Source organism: Epinephelus moara, chromosome 13, assembly GCF_006386435.1.
Source record: "Epinephelus moara isolate mb chromosome 13, YSFRI_EMoa_1.0, whole genome shotgun sequence".
Classification (NCBI taxonomy): Eukaryota; Metazoa; Chordata; class Actinopteri; order Perciformes; family Serranidae; genus Epinephelus; species Epinephelus moara.
The window spans coordinates 18,707,612-18,726,118 of record NC_065518.1 but is presented as its reverse complement, the minus strand read 5'-3'; the positions used below and the strand labels follow the sequence as shown (position 1 = coordinate 18,726,118).

The 18,507-nt window shown below is 42.9% G+C and overlaps 1 protein-coding gene across 1 annotated transcript in view; it reads left to right on the top strand.

Annotated features, from left to right (window-relative positions):
* The window catches only part of LOC126400092 (protocadherin-15-like), a 356,244-nt gene that overhangs the window by 137,519 nt on the left and 200,218 nt on the right, over nucleotides 1-18,507 (top strand). Inside the window, exons 10-13 of the mRNA XM_050060553.1 lie at nucleotides 2,198-2,306; nucleotides 7,551-7,663; nucleotides 11,968-12,174; nucleotides 16,814-16,948. Of these exons, the coding sequence (XP_049916510.1) occupies nucleotides 2,198-2,306; nucleotides 7,551-7,663; nucleotides 11,968-12,174; nucleotides 16,814-16,948 (564 nt within the window). The remainder of the gene's footprint in view (nucleotides 1-2,197; nucleotides 2,307-7,550; nucleotides 7,664-11,967; nucleotides 12,175-16,813; nucleotides 16,949-18,507) is intronic.

Here is an 18,507-nt window from a genome sequence, read left to right as displayed (position 1 = left end):
CCGCTGCGGCAACAGCCTTTTACATGGGGCGCCTGCTCTACCACTAAGCCACCGACGCCCCGTTAATCCATGTTTTAAACTGTTTTAAATTGTTTATTTTCATTATGTCTATTTACGTGTGAACACTCAGTGCTTATACTGCCCTTATTGTAAATCACTTGCATTTCTTTAATGAAAGGTGCTATATAAAAACCATTGAATATTATGATTTCTGGATATTTTGCGTGTGGCTGTGTGTGGCTGCATGCACCAGACGGCGACGGTTTCAGCCTTCATTGATAAAGAAAAAAGCCTTTATTTGCAGCCCTAATTGAAGTAAGCCACGCTAGTGAGTCAGCGTGTACCATATGTGTGTGTTAGACAAATGTTTCAATAGGTACAAGTGAAAAGGAGAGTCATCTATTTTATTTCGTTATCATTCTGAAGTGTTGATGGTCTGAAGCAGGGAGGTCACACACTGGAGTGGATAATGTGGGCATTCAAGGATCAAATTTGCCTTCTTGAGGAAATGATTAAATGTATTGAAGCTGAGCTTGTTGCAAAGCAGTACTTGAAATATTTCACATATTAAAGGAATTCTTTGATCTTTATGAAAGAATTACTACTGCTGAGCCATTTTGAAAAGGCTATCAGTGTTGGGCACAATATTGGTGCCCTTAATTGCTAGAGCGGCTGACATTTGGTGGGACTGTCTACTGTCAGAAATCATATCCTCTCATTTCTAAGAGTTGAACTCTCTACACCTTAGGTTTAACTCAGGATCTTTCTTTCACTGCTCACTGTCACTTCTGACGCTTGCATTGCTTTTATACTTCTATAGCGTTGTCAGTGTTTCTTTAATGTTTCCTTTGTAAAGTAGTGTTTGTAAGATGACTGTCACTGTTAATAACACAAATCGTAGTATCCTCAGTGTTCCCAGTGACCTGACTGTCTTTCTCTGCCTCCCCTCCCTTTTCTTCTTTGCTGCATTTACATCTCTCTCTGCTCCCTGTTTACCCTCAACTCCTGGCAGATTCATCTCCCTTCCATATATTTACACCCTCTTTTACTCCACTTCATTACTCGCCATAACTTCTTCTCTGCCTGTGTCCCCCTCCTCTCCTCTCTCAGGGACAGGCAAAGAGATATAGCTCCGTGACGGCTAGTAGATTTTAAGTGCTGCACGACAGGTGCGGCGGTAAAGTATTGTATCGTAGCAGGTGTAGGAGCGCGCTATCGTGTCGGGTGCATATGTGAGTGTGTGTGTGGGTGTGTGCTGATGCATTCATGCACATTTGGGAATATGTGCAGTCTTGTTGGTGTGCTTGGCTTGACATTTTATAGCTTTGGTGATTGTAGATTTTATCCTATAGACATGTAATGTTTCTCCCTGTGGGGGTCTTCGTATTATCCACAGCTCAGCATATTACGCTATTATAAGTCAACATTATAGCCCGGCCACACTCGCATACAGATAGGGCAGATAGGGATACACACCTGCACACTCATACAGTATTTGTGTGTGTGTGTGTGTGTGTGTGTGTGTGTGTGTGTGTGTGTGTGTGTGTGTGTGTGTCAGTGTGTGTGTGTGTGTGTGTGTGTGTGTGTATGCAGAGCAGCACTATACATATGCACAATAGAAATAAGTCGTTATTGTTGTTCTATGTTATGATTTCATTTACCGACGTGATGATTTCTTTTCTTTCCACACATCCACAGAATTGAATGTGTGGGCCTGCATGCTCTGTGTGTGATTTAAAGTATACCACAGTGTGTTTTCTCTCCTACTCCTCCTGTTCAACTCTCTCTTGCTTTGCTGGCATGCTCAGAGCTGCTTGTTACATAAATAAATAGCTTAGGTAAAGCTTTTCTTTATACCTTACAACAGCTGAGCGGGACAGACCACCAAGAAATATATTTTTAATATCTACTCCCTCCCCATTTTTTAGCTGTTGCTCTAAGCGGTAGATGTTATTAATTAAAGCTGGCACTGCTGGTGGAAAGTCAAAAATGTTCCATAAGTTCAAGCGTGCTTGTTCGCCTGCTTCTCTCTTTGTTTCATGCCGTCTGTCTTTGTTGTTCATCCTTAAATTCAATGTGTAACGTTGTTACACCATACTGGCACGCGTTCCCAAGTACTGTATCCTGTTGCTGTCTGTGATGTCATATTTGTTGGTAATGGTTTTGACTTTAATGCCCTTCTTGGTTTTGTTTCCAGAATAAGGTGAATCCCGTCAATGTGACTCCACCCATTCAAGCTGTGGACCAAGACAGAAACATACAACCTCCATCTGACAGGCCGGGGATTCTGTACTCCATCCTCATCGGTAGGTTTACATTTTGTTAAGTTTGATTGGTTGGCACCAGGGTTGGAAATTATTGTCTTTGGTCACCTTCCAGTGTGGGTGATAGATTCCAAAATCTACCAGCCACTCGAGATTACTATTGTTTTTGGCTGGTGAGTAAAGCAAATCTAGCAGCCCCTTACATATTTTACCAGCATTTGGCTGGTGACTGGTGCTAAATTCCAGCCCTGGCTGGTACTAGTATTGGGTAATAAGCCAATATATACAGTGAGACAGTGTAAATGTATGTGCCATCCACAGATTAAGACCTTGGCCTGGATCCGAGTACACTTGACCCCGAAGTCCAAAGTTTGTTTGATTAAGCCCCGTTTCCACCGAGCAGTACAGTACGGTTTACTTCAGTTCAGTGCACTTTTTTCACGTTTCCACTGTGAAAAGTTGTGGATGGTACCAATGGAACCGTTCCTTACCATCCCCATTTTTGGTCACTTTTCTGTTGGGGTACCTAGCACACAGATCTGGTACTAAAAGGTGGAGCTGTGAACACGTTGATTGGTCAATTGCAGATGGTCACTCTGCTCAGGGCTGAGTTTTGGCTGGTTTTGAACGTCTACTAGAATATTTACTTGTAATGTCACTCAAGGCACGAGTTGACAACGTGAATCCATCAACACACCTTAAATTTCACTCTGACAGCCTTGACCATCACTTTAGTTTTTATGTAACATACAATTTTGGTAATGAGTGGATCTTCAAGCATTTATATACACTTATTTCAACCGCATTATGTGATTGGCATATATTCTAATCCTCACACGGAGAAAAAGAAAGCATCGTAGAGCGTTGTTCCTGTGGGCTGCGGCAACACTAAACACCTGAGCTCTGTGTCACCAGTAATAAGGCAATACAATAAGTGCTGGACGGAGCAGTGAGTGACAACAACTCCACCCACGTGAAAAAGTGCTGTTTGTGGTGGAAACGTTAAACAGACCTAGGGTCTAGGTACGATGTCTGAAGGGTTACTTTTGGTTCTAAAGGTACTATACCGAAAGTGTTTGGTGGAAAGTGAGCACAGTGTACTGTATCTGGACACATTTTGCTGATCTGTACTGGACTCCACTTGAAAAGGTGGTGTCAAGTACAGTTCATGTGTACTCCGGTACGGTACGCATAAAGTGTGAACACCAACTCTTGTGAAACAGTCTGAATCTAATACTGATGCCTGTAAAGGAGCAGAGCGTTTCCTTACTGCTCTGCTGGTCCCCACTGACGACAGTCCCAGGGGCATTGTCTCTGTCCCTTTTTCTACACTCTAGCACAACACAAAAGTAAAGTAAGCCAAGTGTACTTGGGCACGGAACAACATTACAATTGTAAAAGTTGAGTGGCGGGGGAGTGGAGAAGGGGGCAATCTTACTTAGGCACAGTACCAATAGATTGTACCTAATATGTAGAAGCCTTTAGGCCATTTTAAACTGCAGTGTTGCAAATCAGTGAGCAGGATAGCTCAATGATAATATTGGTTATTTGTATTATATGTGCAAAAATATGTTGACATATCCTAATTTGTTACGTTTTCGATTTGTTGTACTGATCAAAAACATATTCCAGTTACTTAGTTGATTTCACCAGAACATGTGCTATACTACAATATAAAATAACATTTACCATAAAGCAGTGGTTCCCAACCGGTGGGTTGTGGTCCAAAAGTGGGTCACAGGCCGATTCCAAAAGGACAGCAAGTGATTCGCAAACGTGACAAGTTTGTTAAAAGACTCACTTTATTTTCAAGTACAGTAAATTTCCAACAGACACAGTAGCCCTTTTTAGACAGGAATTGTGCAAATTTGCAGGAAAGCCCAATCAGTCTTTTTTCAGCATTGGCAGTATAAAGACAAAATCGGGGAGTGCGGCAAAATGCCGCTTACCTACTTTTGTTTATACAGAATGCGCCTTTTTTGGGGCGATGGGGTCGTGAGCAAGTAAAAAAACGTGTAGCTCAGCGTGTGACATAAACAGTGATGTGGGAGGGAAGCCGCGGCTAGTCAGGCGGTGATAGTCAGGCGGTGATAGTCAGGCGGCGATTATCTCGTAAATGGGCCCGTTCTTTACCGTCCCCATCATCTGACGGTTAATGGCCTCTTCGTTTGCGAGGGCAAGGAGGGCGCGCTATTCCTTGTCTCCCCAGTTGCTCATCTTTGCAGTGTCTGTCAGGTTTGCGTTTCCCTCTTGCTACTAGCTGCTCACTAATTCCTGCTATCAGCTGTTTCCTGTTTATCCACCGCCAGTGGCTCGCACGTGTGGCGTCATCAACAGCTCCTCCCACACGTCATTGACAGCCCCTCCCGTTGCAGAGGACCGCCTCGGTCTGTTTAAACTTAAAGGGTTCCACCAATATGACTACACTAGGAGGCGGAAAATTGGGCGACTCGGATCAACTCTTTCCCTATCCACCTCTGTGTGTATAAACGCTCGCAGCTGGCCGGCAAATCGGCCCAACAATCGTGGAAAATCTGGCAGTGTAAAAGGGGCTAGAGAGTGACTTACAGACAGAGACAGCAAACTTTTTTTTTTAATTTTTTTTTTTAATTTTATATACTTTATTAATCCCCGAGGGGAAATTCAATTTTTCACTCTGTCAATTACACACAGGTCCGAACACACACACACAAACTGGACCTATACATGCACTAAGTGGAGAGATGTCAGAGTGGGCTGCCCATGACAGGCGCTCTGAGCAGTTGGGGGGTTCGGTGCCTTGCTCAGGGGCACCTCGGCAGTGCCCAGGAGGTGAACTGGCACCTCTCCAGCTACCAGTCCATGCTCCATATTTTTGGTCCGGACGGGGACTTGAACAGGCGACCCTCCGGTTCCCAACCCAAGTCCCTATGGACTGAGCTACTGCCGCCCCCAAAAACTAAACTAGCATAGCAACATGGCCAGACACAAGTATGACGCTGAATATTTTAAACTGTGGGACCTATAACTAATGACTAAGAAGAAATCTGGACCTCGAGGCTGGACCAGTTGGGAACTGCTGCCATTAAAGATGATTTTTGTCCATATAGCCAACTCGATGGCACAGACACATACACAGTCTCCCTGATTTAGAAGTTTGAATATTAATGTCTGAAAAAAACAAACTCAAAATCCAAATCTTGTCCTCTTGAGTTAATCCTGAATGGCCACACCAAAAGAGCACATTATTCAATGGATCATTTATGTAAAGCAGTAAAGATAACTGTAATTTGGAGTGACATCAGCACATCTGTTCACGTAGAGCTTTGTGGAACCAAATCTTGTCAAATGCAGGACTGTGGTCTCGGGGCTCCTTAGCTCTAGGCCTAATTGTCAATTGTTAGAAGAGGATTATAAGGTTTCTGAGGAAGGCTCTTACATGTTTAGATGCAGGATTAACTCAGCCGAGTAATACTATATGTTAAGTAATTGTTAAGAGGATGCTAATAGCAAGTTTGCATGGGATAAAATGTTTCCAAAATTACAGCAATGGAATTGTCTGCCCATTAATGCTTCATAAGTACCTTAGGTTAAAAGTGATTTATAGCAGCAACAGTGCACCATCGCAGCAAGACATCTTGATTACTGTTTGAAAATGCAGAGCCACGAAAAACTTTGACTTTTACTCATATGGATCTGCATAGTGTGTAAAAATTTACTGACATGACTTGACACTGACTTGATTACATTTCTGACTCCTCCTGTGAAACTAATCTCGGTCTGAGTGAGGATTATGAGAGACAGTGTCACAAAGGGCGGAAAAATCTGTTGCAACTCTGCAGCTTCTCTAAGATCTACAGTGTGAACATGAATTAATAACAGATGAGGGTCAGCTGGGGAAGCTTTTAATGTTCTTAGATGCTCAAATGGCCTTTAACAGATTATACACTGATCAGCCAAAACATTAAAACCACTGACAGATGAAGTGAAAAACATCGATCATTTTGTTACAGTGCAATGTTCTGCAGGAAAACCTTTGGTCCTGGCATTCATGTGGATGGCCCTTTTTGAATTCTACCCATCTAAACTTCATTATAGACCAGGTAACCCCCTTCATGGCAATGGCACTCCCCGATGGTAGTAGCCCCCCAGCAAGGCAATGCACCATGCCACTCCTCAAAAACTGCTCAGGAATGGTCCAAGGAACGAAACAAAGACCTCAAGACATCGACCTAGCTTTCACATTCCCCAGATTCCAATCTGATTGAGCATCTGTGGGACAAACCGGTGCCCCGAAGGTCCTTTGTCCAGGCCTTGATGGGTCAGAGCCAAATCCGATCTGGATGTGGCGTCTGCCCTGTCGAGGCATGGAGACAGGACCCCTGGGGGTGTCCTGTGTTGTCTGGCACCAAGGCGTTGTCGACGGATCCTTTGAGTCCTTTAGGTTGGGAGGTAAGGTACCGGCATGCCCAATGGATGTTTGATCGGATAGGGATCTGGGGAATTTGGAGGCCAGGTTGACACCGTGACCTCCTACTCACGTCCGCCAGGCCATTCCTGAGCAGTTTTTGTAGTGTGGCATGGTGCATTGTCCTGCTGGGGGGCACTTCCATCAGGGAGTGCTGTTGCCATGAGGGGGTGTATTGGTCTGTAATGATATTTGGGAGGGTGGCATCCACATGAATGCCAGGACCCAAGGTTTTCTAGAAGAACATTGCCCTGTAACAAAATGATCAATGTTTTTCTCTTCACCAGTCAGTGGTTTTAATGTTTTGGCCGATCAGTGTATATGAACAGCAGTTTGCAATTGCTCTGGACAACAAAATGATTTCAAAGAATGGACTGTTGCAAATTTGCTTGATTGGGTGACACAAGAGAGAACCTTTAGACGAAGATATGCACTCACAAAAACATCAGTAAACACAAATATCAGGGGAGTTATTCTGCCTTGTGCACACGTGCGCCTGTGTTGCTGCTCCTCTCACCGGAACTTGATTTCCCCACTGAGCAATGCAGCATTCTAAAGCACCATATATGAATGTGTTTGTGTGTGTTCCTGCATCCCCACCTGTGGAGAGCAGAGATGAGAAAACTGGGAGCATTAGCCGTCTCGCTCTACCCCCCTCCCCCCTCCCCCCTCCCTGTATCTTTTATACTCCCCCTAGACACCCACCAGGCAAACTTATATTGATTCTTAAACCAATTACTGATGTCTCTCCCTGTCTCATACACATGCTACCCAATCTTTGTATATTTTGTGTCTGCTCAGTTCTTACTGTTTGTGTCTTATTGCCTGCTCTCTCTCAGGCAAACCAGAGTCCTATGCAGACTATTTCAGCCTGAATGGAACCACGGCGGAGCTCCTGCTACTGAAGCCCATCGATAGAGAACTCTACCGCAGATTTGATCTGGTTATCAAGGTGAGAAACACTGGAACCGCAAACAGGGGAGGTGTAACTTGATTTTCTCCCAGCATGTGTCTTATAGGTACGGCCCCCCCTCCGTCCTCAATGTGCAGTTTTTTTTTTTCTCTCAGCATTTAACCCCATATATCCATCAAGCTGTTGATCAGCAAATCTGTAATCTTAAATAAAGACTAACAGTTCCTCCGTAATTTATTTATTTGGCGCTTCCCCTGAACATATTAAGTGCCAGTAATTGTGAAGCATTTGAACCATCCCATACTGTGTGGAGGTGTTTTTGTCTCAATTAGGCTGGTAATAGAATTACACCACCAAGTATACATCAGGTGCTGCTCCGCTGAAATTGAAAGTGCAATTTTTCCTCTATAGGGTGTTTTTGCTGTAGTTAAATGTGTGTGTGAATCTGTGTATATCAGTGTACAGATATCGTGTTTATAAAATGACACCGCATTCAGTGTACTTTTGGGATGGTAAAGCTGTTTGATCCCACTTAAGCTAATGAGGATAGGATAGGAGCTGGAGGAGACGTGAGGGAGCAAAACGGCAACAAGAATGAGCTGTAAATGACAATGGCGAACAGAAAAGATGCGTAGGATAAACAAGCAGAAAAACACACTATCACACACACAGGCAATTAATCAGTAGATGTACAAAAAAACACACAGGTATATAGGCAATCAAAAGCCCTATTTGCGCAGAACTACTATGACCTGGACACCTTTAGTAATATGTAATAATTACAGAGGTTGTTCGTCATCCTAATCCAATGGGAAATCTGCCATGTTTCGAATTTGTCAACTTAATATTCCACTACAAATTACCTACTATATTTGGCAAACACAGAGGTCATGTGATAATATAAGTTCTGTGCAAATATATATCTTGGTGATTCAGGGTCATATATAGGTTTTTCTGCCTCTTTCCTTTGACAATTATAAATGTTTTGACAGCATTTTGGGTGCAGGATGCTCATCGAGCTACACAACATGGAGTTACAAATGACTGTGCACATCATATCTGGGAGATAATGTCAGTAAATTTAAATAAAATACAGACTTTGCTCATCCTGTGTGAATGTGCTGCACAAAACACAAATGTAGGAAAGTTAATTTCTGAATCAGGAGGTTCCCCGGTAACACTAGCACCGTGCAAGTAGGGCTAAACAGTTGTATAGACGTATTTTAGATTGGCATTTAATTCCTCCTGAAGCCCCATTCAGACAGGATTAACAGTCAGTCCAGTTGCCAGAAGAAAATGCTGGCATTTAATGTTAATGCAAACTATGATACATGCGATACGATACGATACAATGCGATGTGATGCGATGCGATGCGATGCGATATGATGTACTTTGTTGTCCCTGGAGGGCAATTTAGCTTAGACTCAAGTATTGCTGCCTTACAATGGATGCGATTACATGATGGCTTCTCATTCAGAATGAAATAAATCTGAATGAAATCATTCGGAATTAAAGTTTTTCCAGGTAGTTTACATGGGAAATATTCATTCGGAATGAGGGTTTACGCAGGAGACCAGTTAATCGCCTTTATTCGGGTCCACGCGTGGTTTGGGGCAGGGAAGGTTTCTGATTGGATAGGGGGCGGGGCGGATGTTACGTGTTTACGTTTACCGGAAGAAAACACTGTAGTCCTCGTTCCGGATAACAAGATGCTTGACGACACCGTTCTTAGAGCCTTTTTCGGGCTTGTTTTGCTTATATTCTTGAAGCAGCAGTACGACAACAACCTTGTTCTGCTAATGCTTCGTCTGTTGAGGAGGAGAAGGGTGGTAGAAGGTCGAAGAAGGGAGATAGAAGACCGTACTTTGGCGAATGGAAACCGGTTAGTGCATCGAGTCGTGCGCGCACTATATACGTCATCACGCCAGAAGGGCGAGGAAACGAGCATGCGCAGAAAGACCGGAATGAACTTAAAGAGGAATGAGTGTATACAAGTGCGAGAAATTCTTTCATTCAGAATTAGAAATGGAATATTCCAGCTCCTTACATAGGAATGAAATTTCAATCATATTGGCCATTTTAATTCCGAATTAGGTGTTTACAAGATCACTTTTAATAGGAATGAACTTTCATTCCGAATGAAAAGGGAATTAAACTGTCCATGTAAACGCACTCAATGATAGTCTAGAAGACATGAAGCATACACCATAAAAACGCGTACTACACATAACAGTATTGCACATCAGCCATTCATGTATGAACCCCTAACAACACAACCCCTACAGCATCAAGCTACATTATTTAAAATCTTAATTGATATACACCACGCATACGTTAAATTTGTATGTTTCAAACGTATCATGTCACCGTTCCTAAAGTGATATAGACTAAGAGCTGACTTTGTCATCGGGAGGTGGCGGGGAGGGTGGATGGCGTGACTCCTAGGTGAGAACATTTTATTTTATTTTTTTAGATTTTCCCATTGAGATTGAAAATCTCTTTTCACAAGAGAGACCTGGCCGAGGTAGCAGCCAATCAAAACACATTTAAAATGCAACAAATACAACATATAATACAAAGATCCACAATAAAACAACTATTATTCAAACACAGTGGCCTCAAGAGAAAAACAAGCACATCTCTATCACCACATTCTTTAATGATGCCCTTTAATTCATCGATGGATGTGATTCTTTCTGAAGAGTGTTCCATGTCCAAGGTGCAGAGTAGGAGAATGCAGTTTTCCCCAGATCTGTTAAAACCCAGGGTTCATTAAAAAGCAACCACTTGGAGGAGCGTAGCTGGTAACTACCAGAGCTGACACACAGAAGGGTGCAGAGGTGGACCGGGAGTTTGCCCAGTGTTTCTTTATAGATTAAAAATATACCAGTGCTGTTGTAGTGGATGGTCAATGATGTCCAACCCACCAAATCATAAAGAATGCAGTGATGAGTAAGGGTCTTTGCATTTGTAATAAAACCTAGAGATGCATGGTATACTACGAACACGACTACTACTTCTACTAATACACCGTAATCAATCACAGACAGAAAAGTAGCTTCCACAAGTTTTTTCTTAACACTGAAAGTAAACCAAAATCGTTTGCAGAAAAAAACGTACAATGCCAACATTTATTCTGGCGATTGGGTTGTAACATTACAAGGAGGGGTTGGGGGTTAAAATATCAACTATGCTCCACAATAATTTAACTCATTGTTCCAGATGGCATTTTAGCCATCGGAAATTTACAGCATAGGGTCCGAATAGAGATGGACTTTCCACAAAAAGAGAAAGACAAATCCTCCCCTAGGGGGCATGGTAGAGTTTAAGGGGAGATGTGAGACAAAGCTGCTGTGTGAGGTGATTTAATTTATACAGTCTAATCTTTAAACATAAAAAAACACATTGATATGATTCAGTGTCAGTTACACCACCATAGATATCATTATCTCAGATGTCCATTGTGAATAAACGTCCACAAATCTACTTAGCAGTCAGAGAATAAAGACGCTTCAGAACTTGCCTCAGAATCTTTTCATTGTAGTATGAAAGTAATCCGGTGATAGTTGCCTGCACACCCATGGGTGCACTGCAGATAGAACTGCTAATGGGTGCCTCAGCATACATTTAATGGTGCCAGTTTGCTAAAGGTAAACAAATATAAGCTGGGAGAGAAGGTGCTTTACTGAGAATACCTGCCTACCTGTAGCTGACATTGTATTATAACAACCCATTTGATGATCTGAGTCAAAGTCACATTTCACACTGCACTGATGATAAAAAGAAATAGTGGAAGGACAAGCAGCTCTTCATGTGGAAACTACTCAGAGATCCACTTTAAAAAACAAGGACGTTGATCTGGAGGGGTTTTAAATTACAGCAGGACCAGCGTGTTCACAGCAAAACAGGGGGTAATTGTGGCTTTAATTATTTCAGGGGTCGGGGTTGAAAACATATACGTAGTCACGCTCGGGACAGGATTAAAATCACTGACCAGTGCTGGCAATTTTAAAATCACCCAACCTTCACCAGAGAAATAAATCCAGTGTGAATGGGGCTTTAATGTGCTTTGAGGTAAAAGCAGCTCTACACACAATTCTTTTGTTTATCCCATCTATGTAATTCACAAACAATAAAAAAGGCCAATAGAAACCCGAGATTTGCCGTTTGTCTCTAATAAAATTTGCTCTCTTAAAGGAAATTGTCTCAACTATCTTATTGCGTATTTATTATGTGTAGTGCTGTCATTAAACACCACTTCAGCAGCAGGAGTAGCCGGTGGAACACAGAGGGCGAAGCGTCGCAGCCAAAATGAACAATAATTTTCCTCTCCCTCCCTTAGGCAGAGCAGGACAATGGCCACCCCTTGCCGGCGTTTGCCAACCTCCAAATCGAAGTTCTGGATGAAAACAACCAGGCACCCTACTTCCTGGAGACCGGTTACCATGGCTACGTCAGTGAGGCATCACCAGTGGGAACAACCATAGCGACCACTGCCAGCCTGTCTGCACCGCTGGCCATCGTGGCTCTGGATAACGATGTGGAGGAGGTGAGGATAAAAGCATACAGAGCTGTCAGTGACTAAAGGCGTTCTAAGCAGATTAGCACTCGTGTTCTGACAAATCAAATTAGCACAGTTAATAGTCAGAGAAATGTTATTGTGAATACAGAGAAGAATGCAGAATTTCCTTTTTGCAGAATGGTATTTAACATTGTTTATGGCTCTAATATATTAATATACATGAAGCAGAAAGCCACTGTGCAAATAAATACATTGAATTTGAGTCTTTATGAACCCTTATTTAGATTTTAATTCTATGTGCGTACTGTGCTGTAGCCCTATACCTCTGAGGAGTCACTTAAATGATCTGTTGCATCTACTTCCTTTGTAGCTGGCAGCCAATCAGACGCCTGTAGGTATCCGCTGAGGTCGTTCACTCTACCTTTACCTCATTTTGCTGAGTTCTCTGAACCTTTCGCTGGTTGATGTCTCTTTCACGACAAAAACTAGTATTTATAGATTTGCTCTAAATTCCAGTGCCTGTTGCCCAAAGTTTCACAGCAACTTGTTAATAATTTACTTTACTTTGCATGTAAGAAGTGCCATTTAACAATTTGCCAGATGGAAATTAACCGTTTGCTAAGCCCCCTAGATACTGCCGTTACGCCTGTCGAGCTCTCCGTTCCTGCTTGGCACATATGCTGTTGATAGTAAAAATGCTGGCAGATTTACTCCTCAAAAAAGTCTTAATTCTTTTTTAAACAGTGATTTTGGAATGATGCAAATAAAAGCTTCTTATTTATAGTCGGCGGCTTGTTGAGTTTACCAGCTATGATAACAACTCTAGCAGGCTGTTAGCTGAGCATGCTAACATTTGCAGTTGGTGTTAGAGCAGACCATTGGCTGAGGGTTGACATGACAGCTACCTTAAAATAAAGCCAAAACATCTCAATCACCCCCTGGTGGCTGGCTGCAGTGTAGATTATACGCCCCGCCCCCTCCACATAAGTGGATGGAACATAGGCCAAAAAGTAAATATCTTTTTTTTTTTTTTTTCCAAAGATAGTTTCCGTTATTTCAGGGAGTTCTTATCATGTTGATGTATGTTCTAAGCCTGTTTCCACCAAACACTCTCAGTATGGTACCTTTGGAACCAAGGTAACCCTTCAGACATGGTACCTAGACCCTAGCGTTTCCACTGCAAACTGTACTCTTAAATGTGGGCAGGGTTGTTGTCAGGCTGCAGTGAGAGTCGCTCTGCATGGGATATGTAAAAATAGCAGGTTTGTGCATTTAGTCCTTCTCAGGCAAACTCAGGTGTTTAGTGTTGCTGGAGCCCACAGGAACAACACTCCACGATGCTTTTTTTTCTCCATGTGAGGATTAGAATATATGCCGTTCACATAATCAGGTCGAAATTAATATATATAAATGCTTGATGATCTACTCATTACTCAAAGTATATGTCATATAAAAACTAATGAAGTTGTCACAGTGAAATTTAAGGTGTGCTGACGTCAACTCGTGCCGGCAGTCGACCCAGTGAATTAAAATATTTTTAACTCTGACTCATTAAAACAAGTGAGTAAAAGTACAGAAAACATCATCATCATCATCATCATCATTATTCATGAAATCGGAAATAAAAAGTCTTAAAAAATAGATTGGATCAAACTGTTGCACATGTAAAATAAATAGAGTATTGCACTAATAAGAAGTGTTGTTTTAATTTATTAGTCTGATGGCCCACGGGTGAAAACTGTTTTTAGTCTATTTGGGCATGGCTTTAAGCTCCTGTCAGAAGGCAAGAAACAATTTGTGACCTGGGTGGGAAAAGTGGTAGGAAGTGGAGACGCAAAACTCACCTTTATGTACAGTCATTGGAGCAGACAAACATCATTTCATCCATTCCTTCCACTTTTGCTCTTAAGATGTGAAGTATCACTCCTACTACAGCACCATGCCCAACACCTCAACATGTACCATGCCTTGTTATGACTGCTAAGTGATGACTGGACCGTTGTTACGCCGGATTTACACTGGATGCGTGTCCGTTGCGGAACAGCAGCGCTGGTTATCTGCTGCGTGCTCCGCCGTCCGTCAATACCCACCGGCTGCGTTTGCTGTGTGGAGCGGTGCAGCTCTGCCGGAAGACATCTCGGTGCACTGCCATGATTAATATCTCCTCGTCCATGGTGTCAACGGGGTGAAATGACTTCTGAAAACCTCTGACCTGTTGACTTCAGGCCTGCCTCTGCCCGTTATGTAGTTTTCAAGGTGTAGTGCAGGGAAATATGATCCGCCATGAACACTGTGTATTTTATTTTGAACATTAACCGGATGTTTTATTGTGTTTCTGTGCATGACTTCCTGCCCCGTACGATCTGCTCTGTGCTGAATTGATGCGTTGTGCTCCGGCGTCCGGCAAAAATAGAAGTCCTGCGTATCTGTTGCGGAGGGCTCCGGAGTGCCGGAGCTGAGACGGAGCCGGAACGCAGCACAGCCGCAGCCGGTGGAAACAAACACATTGACTAGAATTGAATCCTATCGGCTCCGCTGCCGTGCCGGAGCGGAGACGCAACCAACACGCATCTGGTGGAAATAGGCTGTTAGTCGTCATGGGTTGTCTAGCTGCCTGATCAGTGCAACTCAGCAGAGACAAGAGGAAAGCGAGATGGCTCACTGGTTAGCTACTTTTATCAGTAGCTCCGGAATAAACTATGTGTCAGACTCACAATATTATTGATGAAGACTGTTCAAAATACTGATGAGGTATATGATTTGAGTATGAACAGAAGAGACAGGAAGTATAATGTTGGGTAAAGTGAGTCAACAAGGCAGGGCAGCTGTGGCTCAGGAGGTAGAGCGGGTGGTCCACCAGTCAGAAGATCAGTGATTCAGTCCACTGCTCCTCCAGTCCGTCTGTCGAAGTATCCTTGGGCAAGATACTGAACCCAAAATTGCTTCCGATGGCTGTTCCATCGGTGTATGACTGTCTGAATGGTTACTGAGTAGGAGATGACACCTTGTATGGTAGCCTCAGCCACCAGTGTATAACTGTGTACTTGTATTTATTTACACTTAGGAAAATTAAGTTTCGAATCAACTATGAGCAGGTCATTTTCTTGCTGTGTACCTCTGGATGCAGTCTTAGAAACCTTAGAAAGTTCTGAAGGGTTTCCATTCTTGTATACTCATGCAGTGAGTTACACTGTGTGCTTCAAATTAAGCCTTGTTTTTTATTTTCCAAAACACTTTGTCGAGAAAAAAAAAGTTCAAGCTCATATTCATTACTTTAAGCAGGTACAGCCGTCACCTTAGGTATTTACTGCAACTTAATCAAGCGCAAAACACAAAGAAGTCAGCAACTTCCTGCCACGGTACCGATCAGGCAGCTGGGACCGACAAGGGGCTTAGCCAACGGTTATTTGTCGCTTATATTCTGCCACTTTGGAAGTTTTCTAACCCCTCGTAATATAAACTGCAGATCTCAAGTGTGTAAACAGAAGTAAACACACCGGTTTCTGTCTCCAAACACAATTAAGTCGCCATGTAAACACAAACAGTCGCACGGGGACAGTGTTTAAAGACGAGGTAACGTACATAAACCAAGGGCTGATCCTTAGACATGTCAATTTCAACCTTTCCTTTTGTTTCACTGAGTCTCTATTTTGTGCCCTGCTTGCAGTGTGTGAAGTGCTCCGTCTAATTTCCCTGTGAATCTGGATAGTAAAACCATTTCCCCTCTTAAATTGCCTCTCAGTGATAATGTAAGAATTTACAGTGCCGCAGCATTGTTATCGCCGATGCATTCCCGAGAGCTTAGTTTGTTTAAGATGTAGCATAGGCGTTTTGACAAAAACAAGCTTTGGTTCATTGCTTTCTAAAAGACCCCCACAGCAGGGAATGAGCTTAGTGGGGATAATGTGTGTGCCTCTGTGTGTTCCTGAGACTTTGTGTGTGTGTGTGTGCGTGTGTGTGTTTGTGGCAATTGATATACGTTGAGCTTTTTTAAATATTGCTAACCCCGGTCTTTCCTCCAGCATTAAGTACCAACAATGATGATTAGTCCTAATTGCTTTTATGTGCCGTCCATCACTTTTATTTATGTGTGTGCATACGGCTGTAAGTGTCTGTGTGTGCGTGTGTGTTTATTTATGACTCAATATCCACACTGGCTACATCGACAATATTATCAGCCCCCCTACCCTGCTGAGCCAGCCTTATCTGGAATGAGAGCTCACACACACACACACACACACACACACACAAAGAGAGGAGGTGACTGTGTGGGTAATGTCAGAGGAGGACTCAGATGAGGATTGCCTCTCCATCACTGAGTGTAACACACACACACACACACACACACACACACGGAGCCCTCATAGGAGACTTTTTATGTCAAGAAAACCTTGGAGATGTTTTTCATTCACCTTCCCCTGTCTAAGCACTTCTTTGCTCTCAGCTGTTATGCATATGGAAACATTTTCATTTGTTATGTTTATTCTGGTTTTCCTTTAATTTGTCAAATAAAATCATTTGTAATGGAGAGACAGAAACAGACATATCCTTGCCTTGTTATAATCCTTTTATCTCACCTACATAGACGTGCTCAGGTGTAAATGTACCAGATTTACGCCCTTGTGTCGTCTCTGTCGTCCTAAACGTCTTTCTTTCCTTCCCACAGTCCAGAGACCCTCAGCTCCAGTTCTCCTTGGACAGCTATTCTGATGTCTTCTCCGTTTCTGCCACTGGAATAAGAAGACATCTCACCCTGCTGCAGCCGCTGGACAGAGAGACGCAGGACTCTTACACATTCACAGTACTGTAGAGCCTTTTGTACTCATGTGCTTTACATACAGTATGTGAGAAAGAGAGAGATGAGTGTCTGAATGTATTTGAATATCTCACCTCAGATCAGAGACCTTTGATAAAACCGTAGTGGTGGTCTTGAGAAAAGGCTCTTATCTAGTGAAGAGGTGCAAAAAAGAGACAAAAAAAAGTGTGAAATAAAGAATGAGCCCAGAGGAAGAGAAGAAGACAGGAGGAGATGGAGGTAGATGGATAGGAAGGACCAGGGGGATGTGTAGGCGTGAGTTGATCCATGAAGTCAGTAATATTTTAAGTCTAAGGGGCGATTGATGCTGACCCGGCAGGACTTTAGAAAAGGTCACTTTTTAGGCAAACACTTTGTACATTCAGGGCTCCACAGTAACCGTTGTTAGCTTGTTTGTTAACAGACCGTTTGTTAACTTTTAACACAAATACAGAAGGGACAGCAAACAGCAAAATGTTCAACCCAAAATAAATACATTTTTCATATTTGTTGCATCAATGATATTTAAATATTACTGTTACAGTCAGAGGCAACATGGTGGTGCAGTGGTTAGCATTGTCACCTCACAGCAAGAGGGTTCCCAGTTCAAGCCAAGGGTGGGGGAGCCCTTTTGTGTGGAGTTTGCATGTTCTCCCCGTGTTAGTGTGGGTTTTCTCCAGCTTCCTCCCACAGTCCAAAGACATGCAGGTCAGGTTAATTGACCTTTCACTAAGCTCCGCCCCTTTGTGATGGTCCGACAAGCTGTTGGAGTAAACATGGAGCCCACGCTGTAACTAACTGCACTCCCTGAAGAAATATGATCATATTTTTGGAAAAATGAAACAGTGATTCCAGAGAGAAGCAGACAGAGGGGTCTACAGTCTGTGTTTGAAGGATATATCCAGGATGTCAAACTGACTCAGCAGCAACAACAGGTTAAAAAGACAAAGATAGTTAGAAGCTAAGGCCGAACTATAGGCTACAGATCACAGTGTAAAAGTGAACCACCACATCACTGCTGATCACCACAGAAGACAATGAATAGAAAGGGAAACTTTGCTGATATTGAACCAGCTGTGTGGCATCGCAGTGTGTGCAGATGAACGCCAGCAGCCGGACGGAGCAGGGATCTCCATGGGTCAAGTCAATTAATTTGCGCACACTGCGATGACACACAGCTGGTTCAATATCAGCAAAGTTTCCCTGCTTCCCTTCACTGGTTCCTGTACAGCAGGGTCGATCTTTTTTTCACTGTTATACTCATTAAAAAGCAAAAGCAGCATGTGTATACATTCAGTAGGCTATATCTTCAGTAGCTAGCTAGCTAACACTACACTTTGCAGGGTCTGATTTTGGTTTTGGAACAGGGAAGAAACGTATATCTTTTTCCAACCTCTCCAGGTAACGAGTATCATTAACACACAACGTGCCCCAGGCACAACATTTAGCTCCAAATCCACAAAACCAGCTTGAAAATGAAGGAAATCTGAAACGATTGCATTAGAGTCAATGGAGCACAGCTGTGTTGTTGTCGGACCCTGGTCTGAGCCGGCCTGATGCTACAA